We start from the raw sequence: 22027 nt of genomic DNA on the forward strand, positions 1-22027 counted from the left end.
TTCTACTCCTGTTTCGGCTTAGGCCTAGCTTTGACTTGTACCATCAGATAAGCATGCGGACACTGAAACCAACTATCTGGGGGTCAAGTCCTGGTGTTACTAGGGCTGTATGACTTTAGATGAGCTGTTTGGCTTCCACTGCATGTTTTCTCAGCCATAAAAATCAGTATTTATGTCACAGTTACTTTTGGGAATTTGTTAACAAAGTTCCTTAAATGTGAGACTGAGTTCTTACAAAAATGTTACTTTTAAAAGAAGAGTTTCTTGAATGACAAGTTAAATTCTAGCTGGAAACATTTGCTAACATTTTTATGCTAACATATTAGCTAACATTTGCTGCCTAAAAAGATCAGCGATTTCCTATCAGACCAGGAGTACTAACTACTTTGTGGTTCTCATATATACGTGTAGTTACAATTTTTCCTCTTTGTTTTTACAGGTTGATGACTGAGGGAAGTGTGATCAGATTTGTCCACAAGGAGATGGGTATAGTTCCAAGCTGGGGTGGTGCCAGCCGGCTGGTGGAAATCATTGGCAGCAGACAAGCTCTCAAAGTGTTAGGTGGGACTCTCAAACTGGATTCCAAGGAAGCTTTAACTATAGGCTTGGCTGACGAGGTCTTACAGTCTTCAGATGGAACGAAGGCTCTAGAGCAGGCACAAGAGTGGCTGGAGCAATTTGTCAGTGGACCTCCACAAGTCATCAGGGGTTTAAAAAAGTCTGTCTGTTCTGGCCGAGAACTGTATTTAGAGGAGGCATTACAGAATGAAAGAGATGTTTTAGAAACACTGTGGGGTGGACCTGCAAATTTAGAGGCTATTGCTAAGAAAGAAAAGCATACCAAATAGTTTTAAAATGTAGTGTAGCACAAGTGAAGCTGCAGTGAGAGCATGCATGGCAGCGGTGGCACTGGAAACGAGCACGGTCACTGAAGGGGACTGCTAACGTGCCTACTTGGTCTGGGTGGCATTCTCCATACTTCAGCCAGTGCCCTCTTATCTTTCTTTTTCAACATTTAACACTTCTACCAACTTCTACATTCCTGTAGTAATTCTTAGCCTGGGCTTATGTTTTGGAACACCCTTACTAACTTTTAAGAGAGGGCCTTCAACTTGCTACGTAGCCAACGGTAGTCATTAATTTCTGACCCTCCTGCCACAGCCTCTGCTGTTTCTGGCTGTTTGTTCTTTAAGCTGAAGTAATTTACAAAAGCAAAGTTGAAAACAAATTTAAAAGGCCTTAGTAAATCTTTCATAAGAAGCAAAAAGTAGGGAGGTTAGAGAGGCACTGTAAAAAATGTTAGGATTTTTGTCTGCTCTGTACACCTAGGATACTGATGGGAAATGGTTCTTCATTTAAAGGAAAAAAAGGTTCATATTTGCCTGGTTTTGGAGCTTTTGTTGGTCTTTTTAACCATCTGTCTTCTATTTTAAAAAGTGAAAGCCACTCTACTGAGCACAGACTGCCTATACAAAGTGGCATTGCATTTGTCCCTGGAATTTTCAAGTAATAATAAAACAGTAGTGTTGATAGGGTTTTTAAATCGAAACTATTAAAGATTCATGAAGCATCCTTTTCATTTTCACCAAATTTATATTTGAATAATAACTTTTAGTGTAGCTATCTTTTAATAACTAAATTCAATAAAAACACATAACCCAAACTTTGTGTCCATTCCAGAATTCACTTATTACAAACTGTTTTAAGAATTAATTTCTAACCAGTCTCAACCAGAGGTAAAAGACACTCAAAATAATGACTTTTCGTTGTTTGTTGTAGCACTCCTTATCTTGATAATCCTAAATAAAAGGAATTTAGAAGGTTGTAAGTACAGAATCCATTTTTTAAAGGAAACATAGACCAGACAGGTTTACTGAGACAAACTCTCAACTCTGTATCCCTACCAAGCCATATGAAGTGGGCTTACTGGAGCTATAGCACTGTGCTTTTAAGTTTTCTGTGTAACCCAGACAGTAACACTACTGGTAAAAGCAATATAAATTAATGGTATTAGCTGCTTGAGAAATTTAAATCCCATGGCCTTTGGATCCTTTTCCATGTCTGTTTATTGCGAGCACAGTGTCCGTATTCTCTTCTAAAGCAATCAGACTTACTTCCAAGTAGGGAAGTTTGAATAGAAAACAGTCAAACCTCACCTTTTAAAAAGCTCTTTAGCTGCAAATACCAGTGCCCCCATCCCGTTTTCAGAGTCACACAAGAAACAAATTATTTCTGATAAACTCTAGTATTTATTAAATTATAAATTTTTTTAATCAAAAAGAAAAATGCAGACTAAGAGAAACCTCAAAGTACAAGGACAAGACAGCAAATTTTACGGAAAGGAACGCCATGAAGTGTGTTACAGATTCTGAAATGCATTAGCTGCAGCTTTACACTTGTACCTCAGTAAGACCAACCATAAAATAGTTGTTAGTCATCTATTTTTAAATCCCAAATTCACATCTGTTTTCCACATTAAGCTTCCTGTCATGATATCAAATATCTCACAGGTGCCAAGTTTTAGTGAAGATTTTATACCAATCCATGCAGAAAAATAAGGTAGTGCAAGAGTCAGATGAGGACCATTAATGCACAGGGACACACTAGCCCAAAGAACTAAAGACTTAAAAAAAAAAAAAAAAACACTATAAAGTAAACAGATGCCAAGAAAACTGTGTTATACTGAACAGCTCTCAACTATCAACACCCCAATCCCTCACATTAAATAAATTCCAGCAGAGACATGTTAGACATTTTAATTTCAGGTCTGTCCTTCCCACATCCCTTCCCGCCCCAACTCCCACAATGCACTACTAAGGATGAGTGTTATGTGGGCAGAAATTTACAGGTATTCATTTCTCCCTTGAGTGCGGTGCTGAAGACCTTCGTTTAAACCTCTGTCACTGTGCACTGTCCATCAGGCCTTCTGGATCTGACACTGACACTCATGGTCCCACCCCCTGCAACTGACTGCTCAGTTCCTGATCGGTCAGCCCGGTCAGCTACGGTCTGGTTTGTACTGGAAACCAAAGGTCTCTGTTGGGTCAAGGAGTGCTGTGCAACCAGCACAGGGGCATCCTCACTGTCACTACTGGCATCTGACTCTGTTTCTTCAGCGGAGGTATCTGGAACCCTACCGGAAGACGGCGACTCATGATCTTCTTCTCCTTCACCTCTATGACTCCTTTCAGCTATGCTATCTCCACCGAGCTGTAAATGAGCAAAAGAGTCTTCCAAAGCAGCGCCTGCATCAGGGGACGGTGTTACAGGGCTGGCTAACTGACCATCAACTGAAGTCAGCGGCCTTGCAGAAGACGGCACTGGAAGCTGGACAGAAGCTGCAGTCTGTGCTGATCCGCTGTCCGCACCGTCCGCAGAACTCTCTCTTGCTAGGTTTACAGTACTGGTGTCGCAGTCCAGCCTAAGTCCAGCTACCCCCTTCTTTGGTATATCTATTATGTCTCGCTTAATCTTCCTGCGACGCCCATGTTCATTCCTCCTATACTGAACCATGTTTTCAAGATCAGCGACATACAGAAATCCAGCAATTAGCATCTCCGTGCTCTTTTTCCCTTTGGACAAGGCGTCTTCTAGCTCCCGACTCGTGCGCTCGTCGTACTGCCACCACCCGTTCCGGCCTTCGTAGTACCACGCAAACTCGCCATGGCCTCTGCTCGCGGCCTTGAGCTCTTCTGGCGACAACAAGGTTGGCTTGTCCAGAAAATCCTCAGGAATCTCTTGCCGACAAAGAGCACATCGCTTCCCAAGCCATGAAGCGCCCTTTACACACAGATAACAGAAAACATGCTTACAGGGCAGACTGACTGGATGAACACATGTCTGTAGACAAATGGCACACTCGGGAACTGTTAGAGAAGGTGCGGTATTAGTACAGGACTCGTTCGCCTTCTTATTTGTAGGAAGCATATTTATTGAGTGATCAATTTCACCGCAGCCAGCCATCCTATGGAAGTAAGAAAAAATAGAAATCAGATTTAATCTTTTCTTATATTTAACTCACTAGTTCAGAAAACACTCAGTAAGTTCATTCCATACAAACCACCTGCTATGTAAGGTATAAAGAATGAAGAGACCAGCAAATTCAAAGCTAGCCTATATAATGCTCTCATGGAAAAGACAAGGGCAGGGAAGTAAAAGAAAACAGCAAAAACTCAATATATATAAAAACCGTTTTTCATTTATAGTTATATGTTGATGCAGGAACCAATGAAAAGTATAGTTATTAGACAAAACAGAAAAGAAAAAAACCCAAACAAGGCACATATAGCATATCTTAAATACTGAGAATTAAAATCAAACATTTAAAGACATGAAAACTACTCCAAGTTGACTTCAGAATCAGTATGAAGGGTAGGAAAACAGCTAGGATCTTCAAATTATAACTCCAGACAAAATGAACCATCAGGTGACATTCCTAGATGTTTATTCAAACCAGTAATTTAGCTCCTAAACTGCACTTATACCTCAATACATCAAAACATCAAAAAGTCATACTATCATCTCCCATCTGCCCAAACCATTTTAATTTGGTCACACTCCTTCCTCAAAGGGCTGATGTTAGGATAACCCAGAAGCTCTTAGGATCCTTAAATGGTCCGGCTGCCACTTCATCTATCAAGGTTTCCTCTCATCAGGCTTCGAGCCATCCTGTGGACTCCTGCAGTGTCATCTATGTATTCCCACAAGACCTTGCAAATATTTGCTAAAACAAAACACCTTTTAATAGCAAAACCATGAGCACATTATATTGTACAACAGAAATTTAAGTTTTTATTTTAAGTTCCAGTATCTAGAGCAAAGCTTTTTCAATACTTGTACCTCGTCACTATAAAAAGGTTCCGTCAGTGCCTTAAATGTACTGCGTATCAGTACTGAGAAAGCACAACAAAGCGCCCAAGTGTGGGTGGCTGCAGCACCCACAGAGAAAGCACACCGTCACTGGACTGTGAAACCAATGCTAAGCAAGAAATCTAAAACCCCAAGTCTCACCGCCCTTTATTTACTATGTGCTTTTAGCCATTCAGATAAACCAGTAGCTTACTTGAAAATCACATGGTTTGGGTTAAAAAAATGAATTCTAAATTTAAGTTTCTAAAGTTCTATGAAAGTTCCACATAATCATGAGAGAAAAATAGAGAATTTACTGTGAAGAGGGGAAAAAAAGAAAAGATTTGCTTAATCTTTTAATTATTAATCCATAAATAGAAAGCAAAGGTAAAAAGAAAACAGCTGACTAGAGACAGGAACTAAGACTGAAGAATGGAGGTGACAATCCCAGAGATCAGAAATCATGACTCAACTGCTATTTAAATGAGTGACGCCTTTACCATTTCATTCTGCCACACTACACACAGACCATTTCAAACTGAACTAGTGTAAGGCGTCTGCTGTAGTCCTACGTCACTCCACACTAGGGCCAGTGGCTATAAAAGGGATAGCCAATAAAAGTGCTTTCACTTTCAAAACTGAGGAAGAATATCCTTTGCCTTTCAATCTTAAATCCCCATCAAAGGCAGGAGGGATGTAGCCACAGCAAGTTGAAGCAGAAATCCTTAAGCTGCATAGCTCACTGATTCTGCTTTGACTGTCAGGAATCACAGTAAGTTTGTTCCCAGTAACTTAGTCAAGACATCTTTACTTCCTGGGTTATGAGATTTCCTCACCCCTCTTAGTTATGAAACAGTCGGACTCCTGTTACTGGCAAAACACAGCTGTGTCTGTTCTCTGCCTTGCTGTCATTTACTCCTGGTTCGGGATGGGGTTCTGCCAGCCATTTGCAAAACTAACCCCTTACATTTTGTAATCAGTACCACACTCTAACTCCTCTAGAACTCTGACTAGCAACTCAAAATCAATGATCCCCCTTTACCTTAATAACTTGAACCCATTCTTTTTTCTAAAACCTTATGCTTTTCATTTGGATTCTGGAATATTCTCAATTCATTTAAGTTTCTTCTTCCCTTTTCAAGACTCTATAGGTATTCCCTGTTGTGTACGTTATATGCTGACTTCTCACACTTCACATCTGAAAATGCTCCACCTCAGACCTATATTCCAAAATTTCCCATCAAAACTGTCTAGGCCCTTGACCTTTAATGTGACTGAAAACCGGATACTGCTCCCTGTATCCTGTGCATTGTTTTTCTCTCCTCCTTTATAAATACCTAAGCCCTAGCCTCTTCATGCAAACATGACCCTTAGCTACCCCTTGCACAGAATACAGACCTCCCCACAGACTGCAGTCTTCTCTCCCTGGCTTCTCTGCTCAGTGAAGTCTGAGTCATCTCTCAGCCTTTGAGTCTCCTCCTGTACACACAGTGCAGGAGTTCCCAAGTATGCTACTGCACTGAAAGTTAAAATCTTACTATGGTAATACTTGCTAAACCTGCCTAACAGCAGGAATTAACTAGTGTGCTGTTTCTGAACCCTTGGTTCTGGATTTGGGTTCAATAGTCTGTCTTTTAATAAGTGCCTATCAATGTTGGTATAGGTGCTACAGTAGAAAGAAAAGCTTACCAAGATGCTAAGACTTGATTTCCCAAAGGAAAAGAGGGGCTTTAGCCTTCTTGAAAAAGACTGACCCAGCTAGCTCACTTCAGTCTCAGAAGTAAGAACTCCAGGTTTTCCAGGAGATTAAGATTTGTGCAGCTGCAAGCTTTAACATAGCACCAAGTGCAGATTTGCCAGGGAGACCACATTTTTTCAAGGTTCAAACAGTCTCAAAACAATTTCTCAGCCTCTACTGATTAGGGCAAATATAGCAAAGGCTTTGAAAAAACATTTCACTCAAAGCCAAACACAAAGGTTTTACTACACTTATAACTAACTACATGTGTCTCAAGGGATTATACTTAGAGAAATTTGATAAATACTCATAGGGAAATTACTTCATTTCTCTGCTTCTTCAACAACCTAGGCTACTCTTACATTTAATAGTTAAATTCAGCAACCGGAGGAAAATACACACCAGGCACCTGGTACTATACTAAGTCTTAAATAAACACTGACCCCTTTAACTGATGGCTCCAAAAGCATCTTATTGTGATCTCAAATTGGTACCTACACTACCATTTCATTGACAGCATATTTGTCTCATCTCATTTACTAGGCTATAGTACGTTCTCTGGTGATCAACATCTTACAGACACACAATTTCAATCCCACCCACACACCACACACATGGGTGAGAAGCAGGTATCTGCCTCAGCTGTAGGGAGTTTGCCTAGCGAACACAAAGCCAAGGTGTCAAATGTGTTCTCCAGTGTGTGTGTGTGTGTCAGTGAGAGAGAGAGAGTGTGTGTGTAGTACACAATACACAATTCACTGGTTCCAATTGAAAAGAAAGTGACTTGTACAATTTTTCTCTAACCAGTTCTCAACGCTGACTTAGTATGATATAGTCATAATGACAGTTATGCCGAAAAGGGAGGTGACAAACTAGTTTCTGTGTCCCAACTTGGAGACTGTGAAGTAGTATCTGCAAAGTCGCTCTGGTCCAGGAACCTGAACACTGTAATGATCAAGACTGAAAGTCAGCAATGTTTCATTTCTCATGATCTAGACCTATGGTGTTGATTATAGGAAATATTTCATGAAAATACAATGACCTTTAATATGATCAGGATCAAGGTTATCAAACCCCTGAAGGCATATTACACAAAGCCTAAATGAGAGGAAAACACAACTAATGAAAATACAAATTAGACCGAATGATATGAATAAAAATTACACAGTAATTTCTAATCTAAACACAAGTAGAATTGTATGGAAAAGCTTTAAATTTCATGAATCAAACTTTTAGTAATTAGTTCCAAATTCCAGAAATCTTTCTCATCTTAAAAAAACAAACCTGAAATCTCTTACCTTGGTTATTTAAGCAAATTACTATGCAAAGAAAAGACGGAAAACATAGGCGTCCAGCTTTTTACACTTAATCATGGTTTCCCTATGTGGAAACTTTGAAATCTTGATTGTAACCATTTAGTATGCATAGGACTGCTTTCTCTATAAAGCACTGGTAAGTCAATAAAATTTCATTTTACACAATTAAAACTAAATACAAAATATTTTTCTCTGCATTTAGCTTACTCCATTGGCGCTTCGACAAAGCTGTGACACTCTAGAGGCTATACTTACATTTCCATCACAGATCCCACAGGCACCCGTCACAAAAATATAGCATCCTCTTTAGCAGCTGTCAGCTAGTCTAGTGTTTTCTCTTGCATGGCTGGTTCATTTTCTATGCTGCAAAAGAAAAAACATCAATAGCAATCCCTCTACAAACAAGCATCAATAGAATTAGTTAAGTATGGCCATTTAACTAAATGTACTGGCAATTTTTATTTTAAAATTAAAATAAAATTGAGGACAAAGAACAAGGATGTTCTCCTTTACCACTACTATTAACACAATGGAAGACCTAGCAGACAAGTTAGACTGGAGAAACAAAGCTGTACAAAGTAACAGAATAAGATCTTAAAGTACATTGTTCACTTTGCTGATAGAAAAATAATTTTTTCTCTGTAAGGAGAAGTTAATTAACCAAGTCCAGCAAAGTTGTAGACTATAAGTCATACACACACCAAGCACCTCAATTAACCAAACAACAACAAAATACCAGTAGTGTGTTCCTGTGTGATAGCAGTCAACAAAACAGAAATGAAAGAAAAAAACCATTGAAAGTAATAAATTAGGTCTGGATTGACTAAACCAAAGCTTCTCTGAAAAATAATAAAATATTAATGACAAAAATACAATAGGGCTAAGTAAGTAAAAAAAGGCAGCCAGTGATCATAACCTGGAGACCATGAAATGACAAATACTCAGAAGTGGTCCACAGACTGAATAAATTCCTACTAAGATCTTCCCAGTCTTGTTGCATAAAGAGAAAAGCTAGTCCTTAAATTCACATCGCATTAGCTCAAAGATTCTTGGAAAATAAGAGCGAAGTTCAACACTGCCACCTCCCAATATCATAACTTACCACAAAACTAAGATACTATGGTATGGAATTATACATAGATAAATACATTAATAAAATACAATTATGAGCCAAGAAAACAGATGGCTCTGCAGTTAAGAGCACTTAATATTTTTTGCAGAGGTCCCGGGTTTGGGGCGGGGGTGGGGTGTCTCAGCACTCATACAACAGCTCACAACAACCTATACTGTCAGTTATAGGAATTCTAATGCCCTCTTTTGGCCTCCATAGGTTGTTACATGTATGTGATCCACATAAACTTATATAAGCACATACGCATAAAAATATATAAACAAATCTTTTCACCAAATGCAGAAATAAACATATTGCATGGCCAAATGATCTTTGGGAAAGTGTATTAAGCCCATCCAATAGGGAAAGAATATTTCCTCAATAAATATTGGGATGACTCAATTTAGACAGGCAACCAAGTCAAGCCACACTTCATACAACATATAAAAATTAACTCAAAGTGGTTCAATGACCAAATTATAATCAAATCCTTAAAATGTTAAAAGCCAATAGAATGTAAACTCTTCAAGCATTGGAACACACAACACCAACAGCATAGAGAACAAAAGAATATATAAACTGACCCTTATCAGAATATAAAGAAAAACTGACAATTTATAGAAAGGAAGAACATTTTTGAAAATCAAGACAATTTTCAGACTAACTACTTACAGAACTCTTACACCTCAATGAAAAAACAAAAATAAGTAAGAAACAGGCTTGATAAATCATTTTTCAGAAAAAAAATGACCAATGAGCACATGAAAAGGTATTCAGTCTTGTTAGCCATTAGGATAATGTAAAGCAGACCTACAGCAATGTATCTACCAAGAGAGCCAAAATTTTACAACATGAAAACCCATGTAGCTGAGGATGCAGTAAAATGAGCCCTTTAGTGAAGTAATATGATGTCACCCTATGGATTTTTGATAACTACTATGTACCCCAACAGTTCCACTGCTAGAACCAGACCAAAAGAAAACTAGGACTCACAGACTTTCAGACAGAATTACAGCTGAAAGATGAACACATTGTCTCTTTGCAGATGAATGGATAAAGGAAACATGACATTGCAGTATTCAGAACAAAAGCATTAAGTTTGTCCACTATAGATGTAACCTGAAGACATGTTGCTAAAGTCAAAAGGGCCAGACACAAAGGAAGAAATCATATATTTAGTCCTGAGTGAACACAGAACTTCTTAGAGACCAGCTTGAGGGTTATCAAAGACCAAAACAAAGAGAGAACACGGAGCTCCTGCCTCAAAAGTACATAGTTTCTGTCTGGAATATGAAATATTTCCAGAAATACACAGTAAGGATGACTATCCAACAGTGTCATCAAAATGAGCTCTTTTGAGTGTCCATTTACAGATGGTTAGAGTGTCTTGTATCTCACAATTCTACCACAGCACGTTTTAAGTAAAATAGTCAAGTTCTGTATGAACACAGGCAAAGTGGCCATAGCATGTCAATAGCCCATTCTTAATGCTGAGTCGGCAGCTCTGCTTTCCTACGCAGGCGCAATTAGCACATTAGCTAATGATGCTGCTATTCATTTTACTAACCTTCATAGCAACTTCTTCTCCAGGTACCTCCTGTCCAGGGAATTAAAAAGCACCATCAGCCTCTAGTTGTTGTCATACCGTATTCCTTCCTATGGTTTGCCTACTTCAAGAGGCACATCATGCACACTAAAGAGTTGACCAACCGCACATTAAGTAAATCTAAGAGATGAGCGACATGGATCTCGTTTTGGTTCCTATCTTGCTAAAAGTAAATGTAGCACTTACAGTCTCTAAATAGAAGCCAGATTTCCCCACCAAATGTGTAAGAGAACAGTGAATCTGTTTTGAGGACAAAGAAATTTCTATGTAACTGGATAAACAGCATTTCTACTAAATGTGTTTCAGTTTATTCTGGCTTTAGATAACATGGCTGCCACTTTCTATTCTTCCTACCAGCTTTTACAGTCTGCCTTTGTGGTGAAAATTCAGTGGTATCACACAGAATTATCAATGCAAACACCTCCCACAGCCTACTCAAAACTGCCCATTTGCTCAAGATGCCATCTGCAGGTCAGAGGGAACCATTCAATTGTTCCAATGTGGCTTCCTCTGAAACTGCCACTGGCTGTGTGGGCTTCAGCATCTCACTGCACAACATGTTCTCATGCCATCCGCTGACAGCCCCACAAATGGACTTCACTGTCCCTGAGGACAAAGAGCCAGCTTCTCAGATGTCCTTAGATCCCCAATATCCATTGATTAGAAACAAGAACATAAACGTATGCATTTTGGGGCCCTCACACTGTAGACTTTAGGCTAGAGATACTGAAGAAATGAGTCTAAAAACATAAACCTGCCCTTTATTTTCAACTTCTAAACTCCTAAATTCAAATCCCTTTATGTTCTCTCAGCAATCAAGGACCACGTGGCATAGTCATCTAAAAGAAGTCCCAATCCCATTCTCAGACCACAAGTGTGGCCCTTCCAGATCATTTCTCACTCCCACACCTGTTCTTTAGTTATGGAGACCTCTGGCCACCTCCTCATCTTCTTTCCTTTATACAGTTCTTGATGTCATTTCCTTTCCTGACCAATCTAGAATCATCTGAAAGTTCTTCCCTAACAAAACCTGTCTTGGTCTCTTCTGTGTCTATTAAACGCCTACCTCTGCTGAATCCCACAGTGAGCCGCTTCCATTTTCATGCCTGGTCACTCAATGGTCAGAGGAACAGAGAAGACACTGTTACTACCTTTTCTGGTCCCATGCTGTCACTCTAAATCCTGTCTTAATCCTGAATACTGAACAGTCTGGGAATTTCCCATATACTATTATGTAACCAGCCTTAAGTACACTGGAAAAAATGGACCATGGTCCTCCTAAACTAGAAGTCAAATTTTAGTTTTCTAGTCTATTCAATAAAGGCAAACTCCTTAGGAAAACAAAGGCTTTAGGTCTCTGAACCCTAAACAAATAAGTCCCTCTCATTTATCCTTGGCAACCAGCCTTCCACATCAACACCAAAGTTATACCAAAATAATCAATGCTCCAAAGAGCTCTTGATAATTCTGTATATTCTACTACCTTTAAGTCTTCCTCTTTCACAGCTTATAAAATATCCAGTGATGTTCACTGCACTGCACAGGAATTGTCACCCAAACTATTTTCCTCTCCTGTATTTTTATTATAGAACTCAACACGATGATTGGCATTATTAATTTATACACTTACTTTTTTCACAGAATCATGAGGATATGACAAATGTTGTATCTTTAAATGGTTGGTAAACTGCCAAACAATTTATGTTGATTTCAACTGGTTTGTCTAAATATCACAATACTTAAGTGACATAAAATAAATACCTGAGTTGTCTGAGAAGAAGGCACTCTTCTGGAAACTGTCAAATACATATAGTTAGAGAATCCTTTAAAGAACCTGTGATTAACTAAGCATTAATTACAGCTACAGCTATAGAATCTGTCATCTTACACAAAATTCACCTGACTAATGTCTACCTAAGCACTGTCCAGAATGCAGGTAAAAACCCAAGAATAGGTAACTGGATGGTAAAATTCTTGCTTGTAAAATTTAGTCACACATTTCTTATTTAAAAAATTTTGGCAAACCATTGCTTACAGGTAGGAAAGGTGCCTTTTTCTTCCCACTAAAATACAGAGAAAAAAAAATTGTTCCTATTTTTAATTCCCTCCTTCTTCTATACATTTACTTACATATTGTCCTCCATTTTTAACCAATAACAACTGTTCTTGCCTATTCACTCACCTATCTTGTCCATAAATATTTTATTTCTATAACTGGTTTGTACTTAAAAGATCAAAGAAAACAGAAGCAAAGAGGTTTTGAAATAAAGCATATAAATCTTTAAGAATGCCTGCAATTGGACACCTAAATAGGTTGTAGTCTTTTATAGAACTAGCCACTCCATAAACACCAGCGAGAATCTATCTACTAGAACAAGGCCACTTTCTCTCCCCAATCCTATCCTGTCCTTACCACACCTATCTACCGTACTTACGGTTAGCAGTTTAAAAAAGCATTCCTAAGGGACCACAAGGAACATCCACATATATTTTTTAGTAACATATTAGTTAATATACAGTTATATATAATGATATCTTTTCAAAACATGGGTAAGATACATTTACTTTGCCTGATAAAATCTTTTTTCACTTAAATTTGACATTAATGACAGAATTCAAGGAAGCATGGTCATCTCCATTTCCCATTTCAAATATCACTAATATTCCCCTGAATACACCACACTCCAATTTAACTTCTTTTTATTTATTTATTTATCTTTCTTTTTTAAAATTTTATTTTACTCTCATATATTACATCCTTACCACAGTTTCCCCTCATCTCCTTCCAGTTCCCCTTCCCACCTCTGCTCTTCCCCCAGATCCACTCCCCACCCCCACCCTCATTTCATATCTGAAAAGAGCAGGCCTCCTGGGGATATCAACCAAACATGGCATATCATGTTGCAGTAAGACTAGGCACCTCCCCTTACATTAAAGCTGGATTGTGATACCCCAGTAGGAGGAAAGGGATCCCAAAAGTAGGCAAAAGAGTCATAGAGAACTTCCCCCCCCCCACACACACACACACACTCTGCTCCCACTGTTTGGTGTCTCACAAGAAAACCACGCTATACATCCACACCATATATGCAGAAAACCCAAGTTAGACCCATACAGACTCTCTGATTGTCAGTTTAATCTCGGTGAGTACCTATGAGCCCTGGTTACTTCATTGTGTGGTTCTTTTCTTGTGTCCTTGGCCACTCTGGCTCCCGCAATCTTTCACACAGCCCACATGACCAGAGTGCTTAATGTTTGGCTGTGGATCTCTGACTCTGCTCCCAATGGTTGCTGGATGAAGCTTCTCTGATGACGATTATGCTAGGCTCAGGCCCGATCAATCTTTACACTCTATATTTATTCTGTTTTAAAGAAATAAAAAATAGAACTCATAGAAATTCTTTTCACAACTTTTTAAGCTATTGATTTTATTACTTTCTCCAAAGATTGTTAACAATACAATAAACTCAAATACTACCATTACTTATTCAGTGCATTCTTCCAATTATTTCAAAATCTTTGGCCCTCATAGACAAACCTTGTCAAAGTGTTCCATCAACAAATCCGACTCCAGCTAAATGGAAATAACTTTACAGATGTAAACAGAAAGTCCATAGTGTCTCTGTGAGGGCAAAGTACACATATTTTCTAAAACCTTGCAGGTTATGGTAACTTTTCCAATTTCTATATCTCACAGAATTTCCAAAATTCAGACAAGATAGATAGTAAATTTAGGGGAAGGAAACTGAACTAAAATGCCTACAGAAACCTAGGTCACAGAGGACCAGCAGCATCAGCACCACCAGAGCATTTCTTGGAAGTGTCAAACTGGATCCCAGACTAGAGTGAGGTCTCCTGACTACGTATCTGTTCAGTGAAGCAGGGAAGCACCACTGAATCCTCAGAACAGCCTTGAGACTGGGACTACAGTCTACAAAGAGGGCACATGAGCTCAGAAGGTATAGGCTGACTGAAAGTCTAGAAGCTAGTGAGACTTTAAGATGAGATTCAAATCGAAGAAATAAACAAACTAACAAAAGAAAAACAAAACTGTCCCAGCGCTGGATAAGCAAAAGCAGGGAGATTGTCAGGAGTTCCTAAACACACCCATACACACATGCACATCCAGGGGCACAAGCACTCATAAGAAGAAAAAGAAGAAAAGAAAGGAGAAAAGGAAAGCGCCACAAAGAAACAACCTTTCTCTTGGGAAAAAAACTTAACATTATCTTATAACAAGCCAGTATCTGATTTCAAATGTTTTACTAATTACATTAAGGCTAATAAAAATAAATAGGTTAAATTAAATTTAAAGTGTATTTTATATAACTCAGTGTATCTACAGCACTATCACTGCAATATGTATCCAATATAAAATCATTAATAGGATACGTTCCTGTATGTATACTCTGAAATCCATATATACTTTATATCCTACACAACTCAGACCTGCTGAGTACTAAGTGCTTCAGATCTACCATCCCACCAAAGTGGATCTATAATGTCTTATATATTAACATACTTTTCCCTAAAACACGAACAGGAAAAACTGAATGACATGCTAAATACAGATCACACAGATCAAACAAAACTGTATACATTGTGTCATGATAGGTTTAGATGCCAAACTGATCCATTAAGTACAATTTTGCAAACTACAATATCAAAAGGCAAAAAAAAACAGGGCCTACATACCATGTAACATGGTCTATGTGCCATGTAACACAGTCTACATGCCATGTAGCACTGAGGAGTCAGATGAAGATGCCAACAAATAATTTTTACATTATTTCAAACAAGATGTATTTCAAGCCAAAAAAAGGGTATTTTTATTTTACTCAAGAGGATTTTTAAGGGGAGGGGAGTGCTAAACTAAATGCTAGACATAATTTAGCAAACATATACAATTTAAATACACATAATTTTTCCCACAATGATTTTTAAATTATAGCAAATCCAATACAAATGAATAAAGTAACATGAAAACAGAAAAGAAACAAGGTTCTTTAGCAATTATAGAGGAAAAAGTGACAGACTGATTTTTATATAAATGTTTATAGATTAGTAATGAATTTAGATTTTTATCCATTAATCTAGCTAAATTAAAAACTGAAAAATAGTCATATTTTATTACTTTAAAATTGTAACCACTGAAGAAATTCAAATTGTAATTATCTGAATACGCTGTTAATACCTAATGTAAATACTTAGGATTAATATTAGGGTTAATAATCTAAATAATTAAGATTGATTTTAAGCCAGCCCAACTTTTTAAAAGTCTATTGTCCCTAGATAATAAACTTGAATAAAATATTGGCTCTTAAAAAAAAAGACGAATCAAAGAAAATGATGAATATATCACAATATAAATAAAAATATAAATGTCAAATTATATACCCTTGGACATTTTCTGCTTCTCCTATTTAAAGTTAAAGTGTAATGAAATAAGAGTTATTCAAAATATATTGTATAGAAAATGTATCAATGATAGGGGGACTACTTCAAACATTATATGTGTGTATACATGTGTATGTATGTTTACTTACATGTGTTTCTACTATAAACACAAGAAAAAAAAGAGTAGGGGTCAGGTGAGATTAAACAGACATCTTAAAATTTCTTAAGAAAGATTCCCAAATTTAAAATGTGCCAATTTTTGTACTTCATCAGCTTTATTTAAAAGTCTAAGTTAAGCTCACAAGTGTTGTGTCAAAACTCACTTCAGTCAAATGCTGTCCCATACTTTTTAGGAAGGGCAGTCATCCTATGGCTTTATTTACTTCTGCCTCAGTCCTCTTATTTAAGAGCAGCCTTTAGATTCCTTCTCTCAAACGTGGGCTTTGTATTTATTTCATTAACTCATGAGATATGAATGTCAATTTAGTTTTACATTTAATACATGCAATCTCATCTAACAGGTATTTCCGGCTGGTAAACACTGTAAATAAAGTCCTCTTATTAACTGGATGTGTGACCTTCCTCAAGTCATCCCCATGCTTTTGTTATTTTCCCTCTGTAATTCAACAACTCTAAACGTTGTAACAAACAGGACTTTAACCACAGGCTTTGTACTAACTAACTAACAAGAAAGGTGAATGAGAGTGTTAAAGCAAAGGAAGCTACAAACTAATGTGAACACAGTGTCTATGCTCCAAAAGACTGTTTTTTTTTTTTTTTTTCCGAATATGTGTTTTTTTTTTTTTTGCTTAAAATTATACATTTTTGTCAGTACTGTTTTTTCAGACATTGAAATAATTTTTACATAAAACCATGTGAATATATTTTTTTAGTCAGTACTTGATTTTTTTCAAGGGCTTGACAGTATGCATTGAAAACCTAATAGTTACAATAAGTGTAAAGTACATGCAAAACAAAATGCAACATGGAAATAGTCAAAGTCTTCTTGTTTTGTAAATATATGTATATTTTTTTGTTTTCTTTATTTCTTGGACTTCATACAGCAAAAGACTGTTTCTAATCCACCCAAGTCACCCAAATTCACTGTGATCAAGGCAACCAGGCAAGGGGTTGGAAAAGACTCATTATCTTTCGTCTGTAATACTGACAGGAATTGTGTTAATCCCTCAAACTCATATATGACTAACAGAAAATGTTTAATACACATGGATATGAAAAGGTTCTTCCTATTATTTTCTTCTTCCAAGTCAAGAAATCATCTTGGATCCATAAATCCAAAACAAAACTCCCAACAGTTCAAAAGTGGCACTTTTCCACCTGACAGGTCTCCTAAAATATTTATTTTTGCATTCCTTTTATCTAATGACCAGTTATTTGGGACATTTCCCCCATGACTATAACTCTACTCAGGTCTTAAACAGCATAAAACAGAAACCTCCAAACGTTTACGTGCCAGGGTTTTTATTCTGCCCACATTACACAGGCCCACTTAAGACATAAATAAACCCGAGTGTTTAACTCTATGATATCCAAGACCCAGGCAAACCCATCCGAAACTCCATCTTTAGTGTGGCAATTACTCTGGAGTCCTCTCTAAAATGGGACTCACTTGACCTATTTTAACGCTTTTACAGCTCCCAGACGCTTTCCTCGCTATAACTATTAGTCTGTGCGGGTTGTTTTCTTCATTTGCTTTTTAATATGGCATGTCCTTTAAAAGTCTAATACAGATAACTTACTGTTATGTTCTACGAATTCAAATTCTATGACAATGCATGCCATTCAAGGCCAAAGCTCCAGGTGCACATCCAGTGTGCAAAACAACACACACACACACACACACAGAGAGAGAGAGAGAGAGAGAGAGAGAGAGAGAGAGAGAGAGAGAGAGAGAGAGAGAGAGAGAGTCTCTCGAGGGGGTGAACACAGCCTGGCACCTAAAATGTTAAAGAACAAAGCCTTTTCTATGTCCTTTTTGCTTTCTTCTTCCCTAAGTTCTCTAGTATTTCGATGTTGTAAAAGAAAACAAAATGCTGAAACTTGTGAAGAGCTTAAAGAGCATCCCGAGGAAAAGACAAAATGTAGTTGTCAGAATGCGTGTGCTAACTTACACTGGGGAACATCTTACCTAATTACAGAACTGTTCCACTTCCACAACCTCAAAAACAATGTCACACAGCCCTTTCTCTTTAAAAAAAAAAAAAAAAAAAAAGTCCAGGAAAATAAGACAGCGGCAACAATGGGGATCCCGTGCGCTCTCAGATGGGGTGGAGGGTAAGGAGAGAACTCCGCATCCAGCAACCAGAACAAAGCGACGGCCGGGGCTCTCAAGATGCACCCGGGTTGGGAGGCCCAGGTCGTCTTCCGACACCTCAGGGTGATTTCGGGTTTGGGGAGCCATCAAAACAAGAACGTTCTGCGGCTTCCGCCAGCGCGAGGAGGAGGAGGAGGAGGAGACGACTCCCAGAGCTGGGCAAGACCCAGAGGCACGGCGGCGGCGGCGGACAGCATGCAGCCCGTGGCCGGCGGAGGCCCGGTCGAGCCCGCCTGCGCTGCCCGCTGCCCGCAGCCCGGCCTGCCTGCGCAGTAATGGCCGGGGCCGGGGCCGCGCCCGTCACGGTCCGGGCTGCGCCAGCTCGGCCTCCCTCCGCGCGCCCGTCCGGGCCGCGCTGGCCAAGGGCGTCCCTGTCCTACCGGCCCCCGACCCGCCGCCGCCCGCCGCGGACCCCGAGCGCCGCCCCGCAGCCCACGAAGCCGCCGCGCGCCCGCCGAGGCCCGCAGCCCACGGAACCCCCGCGCTCCTCACCCGCCCTGCCCCGCGCCTACCTCCCGGCCGCCGCCGCAGCCACCTCGCAGCTTTTTCTCCTCCGCTTCAGAGCCCGCAGCCGACGGGGACGCGCGCGACCGTCACGTGACCGCCCGGCGCTCGAGGGGCGGGGCCGCGCCGGCGGAAGCCACGCCTCCTCCGTGAGCGCGCGCGGCGGCCCCGGCCGACCGTCCACCCGCTGCGCGTCTCTTATCACTACCTATGACCCTGCTGTTCCCTGTCCTTGTCCCGGTCCTCCCTCTCCGGGACTTGCGGGGGAGGCTAGACCTTCAGGACCAGGAAGAAGAACCTTCTCAAAACCCAGCTGTGGGCTAAATGCTGAGTTTCCTTTGGCCATGCCCTTCGCGAGAGACTATCGCCTGTTCCTTATAAAGAAGGCACCTGAAAAGGCTCTGCGTGGACTGGATGTTCCCTGGGACGCTCCAATTTATTCATCTCACAAATGGCTAGCTATGTAATGGAGGAGGGGGCGTGCCGGGGTCTCAAGCCTTTTGAACCCTAACATAGGAAGCTAATAGAAGAAATTAATCGTCCTACGAGTTTAGAATAAACTTCACGTGTTAGTTTTATGGCAAGCATATGGTGTTAAACATCAAAATCTAGTCGTTGTTCATTTTAACCAGCACACGGTCTTTTTCTGAACGGGGTTTTCTCTACTTGAAGTGGGACAAAGTGGACCAGCAGACCTTTTCACCTTTGAAAGTTATTTCCGCATTCTGTAACTGTTGCATTGTGCTTGCAACAATGTTGCATTTGGAGCTTTCATTAACTGTCACAATTCAGGACTGAAAAATGTACCCGGTGCTTATTTATAGGATCTCTACAAAGCACAGCCTCTGATCCAAAGGAAGAGCTCATCTGCTTAACATTAGTAGCTGTAAATCCAGAGTATGGATTCAGGTTACTCGATTAGTTGTTATAGGGAATATTCTATGAACTGTTATAGCCACAAAAGAAAAGGTTATATACCAATGCACACTGATAGTCATAAAACATTACATAGGTGGGGGGTGGGTGTGAGTAAGCATGTCTCATAGGCATCAGATGTTAGCATAGTCTTACTTTCAAAGGGATCCAGTGGTATGGGGTTGATTTATCATGCTTGAGGATCTGGGTTCAATCCCTAGTACCGTTCTAGGGAAGGGGTTGGTGGGAGAGGGAGTCAACGTGTTGATGGAAGCTACTGGCTAGCAAGGTTTCAACAATACATACCAAACAGTCACAAAGATGCTGGGTCAGATGATATAGGTATTAGTAGCAAATGGTTACTGTGGCAACTTGGGGGAAGAGGGATACAACTATTTGTTCTTGGTTACACCATTCTCCTGAAACACTATTAGAAAGTTTAGTCAGCCACTCAGTCCACAGGATCTTCCACACAAGTGTGGCTACTTTAGGGAAACACATAACACACACACACAACTCATACATGCAATGTGTAAAAGTCTTTCAGTGTAAGCTGGTTCAATAAATTTTCTTCTAAGTCATAGTATTTTTATAGCATTAATTAATGTACAGATATTGGAAGACATGCCATCTAACTTTAAGCTTATGTCCCTGTCATGTCCTCTTATTTTTCATTCCAGTAGTATACAATACATGTATAATACATATATATTATAGGGGCAAAGTAATAGCAAAACTTTGACATTTTCTTCAAGATTCAAGCTCGAAGAAAAATCAGTGTGCACAGCAGGACTTACACACAGGCCTCATGCTGGGTGTGCACAGCAGGACTTACACACCGGCCTTATGCTGGGTGTGCACATCTGCTCCCTACAATAATGTGATGTGACCTTTTGCTCTTCCCATTTACAGAGCTGATACACAACTGGGGTTTGAATTCAGGAGGAGACTTCATGAAGGAGTATGCTCAAATTTATTCCTGGATTAGGAGATGACTTCCATAAAGAGTCCTGTTTGAGGGAGCAAAAATCAGACAGATCATAAATATGTTGTCTGGCCCCTACATCTATTAGAGAAAAGATTTTATACTGCCCTTCAGTCTCCGCAGGTGAGATATAAATGCTTACTGAAGATGTGAGGCAGAAATGAAGTACCAGAAACCTAACATAATACTGTCAGATTCAGCCCCTTCCACAGTCTTAGTCAAGTCAATGCATGCCTCTGAGTATCTGTCTCCACCCACCTTTAGTTTCTTTCTCTTCTGTTGCATATACATTTTGCAAACAATTTCTTGCCTCTTTCCATCTTCAAAATACACTCAGGATCCTACTACTTTAATCACAGTATCTAAACCAAACTCTTTAAAACTAAGCAAGGTCACACCATACACACGTACACAGCTCCCTTTGGCTTCCCAACACAAAGCCAAATCAAAAGTCCTCCTTTTGGGTGCCCACCCTCCTTTATGACCTCAGGGATCTCTCCATCCACTTCCGGCTCCCACAACACTCCTGCACAAACTCTCTGCCCCATTCTTTGCTGGCCAATTCTCTTTTGATCACTCCCATAATGCCTTGCTCATGTTCTCTTCTCTCTCTCTCTCTCTCTCTCTCTCTCTCTCTCTCTCTCTCTCTCTCTCTCTTCTTCTTCTTCTTCTTCTTCTTCTTCTTCTTCTTCTTCTTCTTCTTCTTCTTCTTCTCTCTACTCAAATACCTTTGCAGTTCTCTCTCTGCTATTTTAAATTTTCATATCTCTCACTGTCATTTCTTATTCTCCTTTCTATTTTCTCTCATATGTACAGCAGTTTGCATACATTCAGTGTAATGGGTGTTAGGTTTAACTCACCCAAACTCATTGTATTCTTCTCCAGGCCAAAGCCTGGAACTCAAAAGGACGAGACTGTGATCTAATTTGTATGGCATGTTGGTTAATCTTTTCAACCTCCTGGGATTTTGAATCACCATGGAACCAAATCTCTGGGCACACCTATTCGAATTACCTAGATTAGGATAATTAAAGTGGGAAACTCAGTCCCAAGAGTGGGTGGTACCATTTCATGAGCAAGGGTAGCTCTTGGTCTGAATACAAAGAGATCTAAGCACCAGCAGTCACAGAATCTGCTTCTTGCTTGTGGTTACAATGTGTTCAGTCACCTCCTTCTCCAGCTGCTGTTACTTCCCAGCCTGGTGGACTATACCCTAAAACTGTGAGCCAAAACCAACTCTTTGTTTCTTAAGTTCTTTTTTTTTAAAGTTAC

General features: G+C 39.6%; 2 protein-coding genes across 5 annotated transcripts in view; one reads left to right on the forward strand and one right to left on the reverse strand.

Moving 5' to 3' along the window:
* ECHDC1 (ethylmalonyl-CoA decarboxylase 1) overlaps positions 1-1766 on the forward strand; it is a 31896-nt gene extending 30130 nt beyond the window's left edge. Inside the window, exon 6 of one of the 2 annotated variants that reach the window (XM_080929351.1) lies at positions 440-1766. In XM_080929351.1, the coding sequence (XP_080785477.1) occupies positions 440-848 (409 nt within the window). In that variant the 3' untranslated portion in view covers positions 849-1766. The remainder of the gene's footprint in view (positions 1-439) is intronic. The other variant, XM_080929352.1, reaches the window with a different exon arrangement.
* Positions 1767-2235: 469 nt separating this feature from the next.
* On the reverse strand, positions 2236-18948 carry RNF146 (ring finger protein 146). Of its 3 annotated transcripts, XM_080929488.1 has the most exons (4): positions 18864-18917; positions 13771-13981; positions 8158-8265; positions 2236-3964 (listed from the first exon to the last, which is right to left on the reverse strand). In XM_080929488.1, exons 3-4 carry the CDS (start codon positions 8163-8165, stop codon positions 2890-2892), a joined length of 1083 nt encoding a protein of 360 aa, XP_080785614.1. In that variant the 5' UTR covers positions 8166-8265; positions 13771-13981; positions 18864-18917; the 3' UTR covers positions 2236-2889. The 3 variants fall into 3 exon arrangements, with proteins under 3 accessions (XP_080785614.1, XP_080785613.1, XP_080785615.1); XM_080929487.1 differs by lacking the exon at positions 13771-13981 and having other exon boundaries at positions 18864-18948; XM_080929489.1 differs by lacking the exons at positions 13771-13981; positions 18864-18917 and adding an exon at positions 18166-18286.
* Positions 18949-22027: the final 3079 nt, after the last annotated feature.

The sequence above is a fragment of the Micromys minutus genome (genome assembly GCF_963924665.1).
Source record: "Micromys minutus genome assembly, chromosome: 15".
Taxonomy (NCBI): domain Eukaryota; kingdom Metazoa; phylum Chordata; class Mammalia; order Rodentia; family Muridae; genus Micromys; species Micromys minutus.